The sequence below is a fragment of the Carassius gibelio genome, chromosome B19 (assembly GCF_023724105.1).
Source record: "Carassius gibelio isolate Cgi1373 ecotype wild population from Czech Republic chromosome B19, carGib1.2-hapl.c, whole genome shotgun sequence".
NCBI classification, from domain to species: Eukaryota; Metazoa; Chordata; class Actinopteri; order Cypriniformes; family Cyprinidae; genus Carassius; species Carassius gibelio.
Genome location: NC_068414.1, coordinates 27,162,739 through 27,170,591, shown reverse-complemented (window position 1 = coordinate 27,170,591; position 7,853 = coordinate 27,162,739). Strand labels below are relative to the sequence as shown.

The 7,853-nt window shown below is 36.2% G+C and overlaps 1 protein-coding gene across 1 annotated transcript; it reads left to right on the top strand.

Annotated features, from left to right (window-relative positions):
* The first annotated feature begins 2,188 nt into the window (after window positions 1-2,188).
* Window positions 2,189-4,531, top strand: LOC127979653 (transmembrane protein 74-like). The gene is made up of 2 exons (XM_052585241.1): window positions 2,189-2,316; window positions 3,266-4,531. Exon 2 carries the CDS (start codon window positions 3,315-3,317, stop codon window positions 4,167-4,169), a length of 855 nt encoding a protein of 284 aa, XP_052441201.1. The 5' UTR covers window positions 2,189-2,316; window positions 3,266-3,314; the 3' UTR covers window positions 4,170-4,531.
* Window positions 4,532-7,853: the final 3,322 nt, after the last annotated feature.

Here is a 7,853-nt window from a genome sequence, read left to right as displayed (position 1 = left end):
AATATAACTAATTACTGTACTTAAGTATCTTTCCGGGTACTTTGTAGTTGTGCTGAGTACCAAAGAAATTAGCAACTTTTACTCTTTACTCCACTACATTTGGAACGAGTGTTGCAGTTACACATTACATTTTGCATGGCACCTAGCTTTCTTGCAGCAGTTTATTCATGCTACAAAAGATGTGATATTTCCAACTACAGGGCACTGAAAGTACTTTATCTTGTGTATCTTACCCAAACTTGTCAACAAGGTTACTTTATGTGAATTCGAATTTCTTAGCCAGTAGTTGTGAATCACAGGTGTTTCATAAATGAGATGTGGACATGACTGCAGCTGTCAATGAGGCCGAAACCAGCACATCCGATGAGAAGGCTTTGACTTTTACAATTTTTCTTAACATTATTTTATTTATGTGTTACACTGAAAGACCCTTTTGAAGGATATTGTATTTTTTTGTGCAATTTTGAGGTGTTCAGTTTTATTTTGGTTTCAGAAAATATGTGTGTCCTCACAAATCAGCTTTTTTTTTTTTTCTCCTGTGCCTTGTATTGGACTTGGTGCTTGTTTGTATCTTATCTTATCTGTATCTTATCCTAACTTGTTAGCCTCCTGTATATACAGTTCTAGTATTTCTTTAGTTCTTTGTAAGTTGTGAGTAGTCTGTTTGCCCGTCTTTCTGTTCTTTGTTGCCTATGGTTTCTGACTTTTTATTTGTTCTAGCTTTTCCATGAAATGTCTGCACACAGATCCTTGATTTCCTCAGCTTCTCCACAACATTACAGGTTTGGACTTTTTTCCCTTAATAAATTAAATCTTCATTTGAGGTATTTTGTGTATGTTTGTGTACGTAAACAAACATTTTGTTTTATGTATAACTAAATGTGCTGCCTATTTTCTGGTTAAATAAAGATAAATAAATAAATAATCATTTAAAAACTGCATTTTGTATTTACCTGCATTATCTTTGTATAATATCTTTTTTTTTTGATGATCTGAATATTTTAAGTGTAACAAATATGCAAAAAAAAAGAAAAAAAAAAGAATAATAATAATAAAAAAAAGGGGGCAAAAACCTTTTCACTATATAATGTATAGGCATGCATATACAATACAGGTGTATTTTTCGTAAATCTCAGAATAGGGCTAGTTGTTGCACTGATTTGTAAAATTTAGTTACCTTTGTATGTTACATTGGAAACAACTCTTTTTGAAACCAAGACATTAGGATTTGTGCCAGAAACAGACAATCAACAATAAAACAAACAACAAATATTTAGCATAAAATGTGTGACAACTAGCCCCTGTCTCCCTAATGCATGCAGTATATTGCATGTATACTCAATCTTAAGATATAAATTTTATGACAACTTCCTCCATGACAAGTAGTCCTGATATAGACCCCCATATACTCTTATTTACTAAACGTTTAATAGTGATAGTTATATATTTAGATAATTAGCAGGTTTCATTGTGGCAGCTTACCCTATAGGTTCAAATGTGTTAAATAAAATGGTACAGCTATTTTTTACTTGCCAATAACATTGGAAACACTGACTTTCCAATATTAAACAAACAAACAAAAAATATTCAGTATAAAATGTTTGACAACTAACATCGGTCTCACGTAGACCTATTGCAAATAGACTCAAAATCTTAAGGCCTTGTGACAATTTCCCCCTGTGACAATTAGGGCTGTTCTTCCTCATGCAAACCTATTAACCATTATCTTTAAAGTATTGATATAGTTATACCTATATCTGGGTGATAAGATGGTTCCTTTGTGACAACAGTATGTTAAATGAACTCTATTTTCCCCCAAAAATAAACAGTTAATTTTTCTGTCTTTCAAAAATAAAACAAACAAACAAAATAATTAAATATAAAAGATTTCATAGTATATTGTGACATTGTATTTTGAAAAAGCAATCAAAGATTTATTTAAGCGGATTGGCGTTTCTTAAACTGTACTTTCAAGAATGTTTTAATGATGTTAATTTCTGGGATAATTCATTTAGCACTCAGCTTGTGCATGCGATCTGTATAAGGAGCATCACAGACACGCATTTCACGAGGAGAACAGCATGAAAGTGTTTGATCAGACTTCATTTCCCCCACGACAGTAGTAAACCTCCCTCTCTTCCCTCCTCTCTGCTCTCCTCCTCGTCTCTCTCGCCTCTCGTCTGTGCAGCTTGTCTTAGAGGCTCACGGAGCATTGAGGCGACCTGAGCGCGGCGCGCGGGTGGAACAGGACGAGCTTCGCTTAATTAACGGAGCACGAGCCCTGCAGGAATGCCAGCGAGGCGCTGCTTGGAGAAGGTAGGCGATGCCTTTATTTTTTGTGAGTTTAAGGTGACAAAAAAAAACAAAAAAAAAAAAAAAACGATAAAACAGTTGAGACATAACACAGGAAACATATTTTCGAGTGCTTTTCATGCTGACTACTTTTTTACGATTGAAACGCTTCACTATTCTGTTCGGTGCTGATGTTTACGCGTCGTTTAGCTCTCGAGATGAAATACTACAGATGAAACATTATAAGTATTGTTGATTGGTTAAAAGGCACTTTTGGTCGTGAAAACGATTTATGACACAAAATACTACTTATAAAAAAATATCGTTTCCTACTTAAACGATTTTAAGATTTAGCTTTTACGATAAAACGTGTTGGATAGACTTGGAAACATTGGAAATAATATTATCACACATTAATTGGCTGCTTCTAATTAGTTTAGAAACGTATAACTTATTTGTAAACAATGTAAATGTCAAGTATAATCAGTGTTGTCGTTACCAGGGTGAGTTTTGATTACATTATATGGACTGTAATACCTTGGGTCATTTTAAATATCGTGCATAAATGTGTTATAGAAACACATAAAACATACAACAGTTACTACAATTGTCATTTGTGCTAAATATAACCTATACAATGTTTCGTCTGTGTTAATCAAATATAAACACACTGAAACGTGTTGCAACCCTTTCCCATGGTCAGACATTACATCTCTCTCTCTCTCTCTCTCTCTCTTTCCTTTCTCTCTCTCTCTCTCTCTCTCTCTCTCTCTGTTATGGATTTTATATATTAAAGTAAACAATTGAACCTGGTAGATCTGTTGATACCAGTTTTGCCATTAAGACTATGACGAATTACACTGACATAAATTCATTTCCCTCAAAATATTTGTGTTGTATTTAATATTTTGTGTTGTATTTAAAATGGTTTTATTGCCTGTTATAGACTATTGTCTTCCTTGTCATACTGCAGGGGTGCTGAGCCAGCATGCTATGAGATGAACATATGAATAGAAGTACAAATGGCTGATCTTAAAGTCCTCTTTTGTGGTCAAGACGTTGTCCAGACCGATCACCTTGACTGGTCCCTAAAATACCAGCAAAATCATCACTCAGTGTGTGCAGATGAAAGGGTCCTTTCCAATGAAGAGTGCTGCCAGGCATATCTAGAGGAGAATGTTAATGAGGCGAACAGGCTTTCAGAACCATGGACAGCGACTCTGCCAATTGGACGACTCTGCAAACTCAATGAATGGGGATTTGATGAAGAAATTGAGGTATGTTACGATGAGCAGTTTGAAACAGCTTTTCCTGGTGTGGCTGACTTTACTGACCATAAAGACAGTCAGTTGTTAGCAGATGAGACCAACTATGACAACTTCAGTTGGAATTCTTCCAAAGATCTCCAAGAAGGCGACCCAGAATGCTCCCTGCTGTCAGTTGACGAGTTCATGGTGGATTCATCAGAAAAGTCAGTGGATTATGGATTCATAGGTGCTGTTACCTTTTTAGTTACTGGGATTTCCTTGGTTGTCATCTCCTACACGGTCCCACGTGACGTCAAGGTGAATCCCGATACGGTTTCTGCCCGGGAGATGGAGCGGTTGGAGAGAGAGAACGCCCGGGTGGGTGCTCACCTGGACAGGTGTGTGATTGCAGGACTGTGCCTCCTCACACTCGGTGGTGTGGTACTGTCAACCCTGTTGATGATCTCCATGTATAAAGGGGAGATGATCAGGAGACAAGCATTTGCTTACTCCAAGCACCAAGCCAGACTCTATGGCTCTATGAATTTTAGATGTGGTGCGAACCCGACCGGAGCTCCTTCGCTTTTGTCCCTTGATGAAGATGAAGGTCCTGTTGAAATCTTAAGCTGAAGCTGAGATCAGCATCTCCATATGAAAACATGATCAAAACAGCTTTGTTATACTGTGATCTAGGATGACACACTGTAAAACACAGTTTATAATACTTAAAAAAACAATATTGTTAATTTAATAACGTCTAAATTTACCTTTAAACTACTATATTACTGCTAAATGTGAGTCTAATAAACTTGACTGCAATGGGACAAAGCAACAAAATCCAGTCAGGATAAAATTCTACCCCTTTTGCTTCGCATTTAATGGACAAAATGCAACATACCAACATGGACTTGAGTCCTGTTTATGTTAAAGAATATATTTGTGTGAGTCTGTGCATTTTTCCAAAACATATGTTCATGTAAATATACAGCATGCTTTCCAAGTTATATAAGCCTCAGTTTTTTTTCATATGATCATTCGACTAACTTTCCAAATGTACAATTGTGTCCTATTTAGCCTGTATTCCCATTGAAAAAAAAAAGGCTTTTTTCCTTTTTTTTTTCACTTTTTTTCTTTGGCAGTCTATGTCTGACTGACTTTATCATCAGTCATTGTATGAAAACCTCTTTCCAATCAGGTGGGAGAGAGATTTATTCCAGTTCCTCTGAAGCCACTCAAATCTATATATTTGCATTCACATTTGCATAAAAATACACACGATAAACAGCTTTGCAACAGCATAGGTAACGTTAATGCGCACCAGGGAGGTTTGATCTAAATTTTTGTGGGCTTAGTTTATTTAGAGAATATCTGTGCTTTTAATGCACATGGGATGTAGGAAATGTGTGAGCAGATGTCTCTCTCTCTTTCTCTCTCATCAGTGTGCCTGTGTACTAGAGGAGTCTCGTGGGAAATGACTGCTCTATGTTTCTCCTTCCCAATAGCAACTAACCCCATTAGAGTCACACATCATAACACGTAATGACCCGAAAGAACAGAATCCAGAATGCAGACCGCAGCAAAAGGCACATAAAAGCATGGTGTAGGTTCTCATCCCCCAAAGCACAAGCTGTCAGAAACAAGTAAAGAGAATTAACCCAAAACAGCCTAATATTTAAAATCAAATTGTTAAAGAAGTAGTTCACCCAAAAATAAAAACCTAAGGCTATTTGCTTATTCCAAAAGTAACATGACTTTATTTTGTTAAACTGTTTTTGTGAATACAATAGAAGTCAATTGGGTCCAAATGAAAAACACAGAATGGACAGAAGTTTGATTAATATTATACATTAATTTGTTATTTTGGGTTCTACAGAGCACACTTAAAAGTAAAGATTCTTTATTGGCATTGATAGAACCTTTTTAATAGTCTTTATAGTGGAAAAAAAAAGGTTATTTGGTTTGGACAAACATAAAGATGACTAAATGATCATAGGATTTTAACAACAAAACAAAATCATATAAGCCTCAGGTTGCAGGTCAAGGAAAAAAAAAAATGTGTGCATGAGGCTTTGAGCTTCTGCCGGTATTTCTGCTGAAGAGTGCGGTCCGTATAAGAAACGCTTACCGAGGGCCGGATCAGATTATCCCTCACTATACACCAGCACTGCAGCAAAGATTCCTGACACCAGTGTTCTTTTCATCCCATTTCTTCATGACAGCACACACACACACGAGTGTTTTAACAGCCCCTCGAGTGTCTGTTTGCATGAGAACAGTTACTTAAGGGTATCGTTAAACGATTGAACAAATGCTTGTAGGAAATTGCAGCTATTAAATCGGCATACTACTAACATCACCTGTGGTTTTAATAAAGCTTAATGGTTCACCGTAAAACAAACTCAGAATTATGCTTTTGTTATGGGAGAAGACTAACAGAGGGGGGTTTTGGAGAGGAAGACGGATATATTTTATATGGCATGTGTTTTTAGGTTGCACACAACGGTGTGGATAGCAATTAATGAAATGTCAACAATGCATGACCACGTCTGTTCAATAAGAACTGATTTATATGCCATTTCTCATTCTCTGGCTGTCTCCATCTCTCTTTTGTTTCTTTTTTTCCCCTCTGTCTAATACTCTCTTACCAGCACTCTGTATAATAACTCAATCACTTAGGGCCGCTGGCATCAGGAAATGGGGCTAAATTGATTAAAGGGTCAGTATGGGTCAGGGACTGGGTGTGGACATCATCTCGATGGACAAAGATACAGTCATTGTGTGCACATACACACAACACAACTCCTAGATGTGCCAAATCATAAATTGTCCGTGGTGCAGTGACATCCTAACATATCATCTCGCTTTATTCTTCAGATAGAAAACCGGCCCAAGCTGGTCTGAGTGGAAAGATGCAGTCCAGACTGTGTGAGATACAGATGGAGTTGTCAGTTATATGTTACGTGAGTGACCCGTCCAGAAGCTCATCCAGTCTGCTGTTTTCTTTACTGCTTGGTCTAATTATTCATCATTTGGACATTCCTCACTGTTGGTGCTGTTTAATGGCCTGTTCGACAAAATTACACTTGTTACCTAGAGTTTGTTGCTCAGCAACAGTAAAGATAAAATGTACAAAAAGTCAGTGACCGTGAAGCGAAGGATCTCCGGTGAAAAGGCACTAGTTCATCATTCATCGCTTTAATTCGGAAGCTCATTGTGTATCAGGGAGACCAAAGAATAAAGTCAACCGCTTTAGTCACAAGGCTACAGGAAACAGAAAGTCAGGGAGCTGCATAGTAATGTAGCAGGCGTGCTTATTTCAATGGGATCTGAATTTATGACATAGCAGCGTCAGTGGCAGTTTCTCAAATTAAGTGGCGGAAATAAAGGCACCTTGGGGAAAAAACACAGTGCTCTATAGATAATTTCTGGGACCCTCACTGTGTCTTGTTGATGATGTATTGTGACCTGCTGCGGTAGAGAGTTTTGCATTAGTTCAATATTAAAATAATAAAGCTCAAAAACAGCCAAGTAAGTCATAATTTGATTAAATTGACACAATGGCATTTTCAAATTAGATTTATACACTTTTGGAAGATGAAAAACACAGCTTGTTAACCAAAACAGCTATCCTTAATCAGATATAACTATATGCTAAGCTAGTTGTCTGTTAGCTTGTAACTGAAGGATAAATGAAAACACGAAATGTTTAATTTTTAGCTTCATCAATATAATGTTATGTAATTTAAAAGACTTTAATTTCCAAATTTTCTTAATAAATGCATCATAAAGGGATTTTTTTAACCTCTATTTAGGAACATAATGAATTACCTATAATAAAATCCAATGGAAGGTTTCTAAGGAACCTTATCTCACAGAAAGACTTTACGATATTTCACACAAGTCGTACAAATCATACCAGAATGTATAACAGTTACAAAAGCCATGAGATTTTTCTGGTTTTGATTGGCTTTTAGTACACTGCCATGCAGGAATTGCTTCCCAATTTATAAATATCCACCCTGAGATTTGTATGATTATTATAAAAAAAATAAATAAAAAAAAATCATTTTAATTTTATTTATTTTCCTGCAGGTGAAAACTGTGTGTTTATTCACTTAGAAAAAAAAAACAAGCAAATGATTTTACACATTACTTAGGGACAGAAATTTTTATAAACTATGAGCAATAATGAGTAAATCAGATTTAATAACACTAATTACGACTAATAACATGTCTAAGACAGTCAGAAACATAATATCACATTTGTGCATTTGTGAGGTGCTTTAATTGTAACGATTCTCCACTATTGATGCC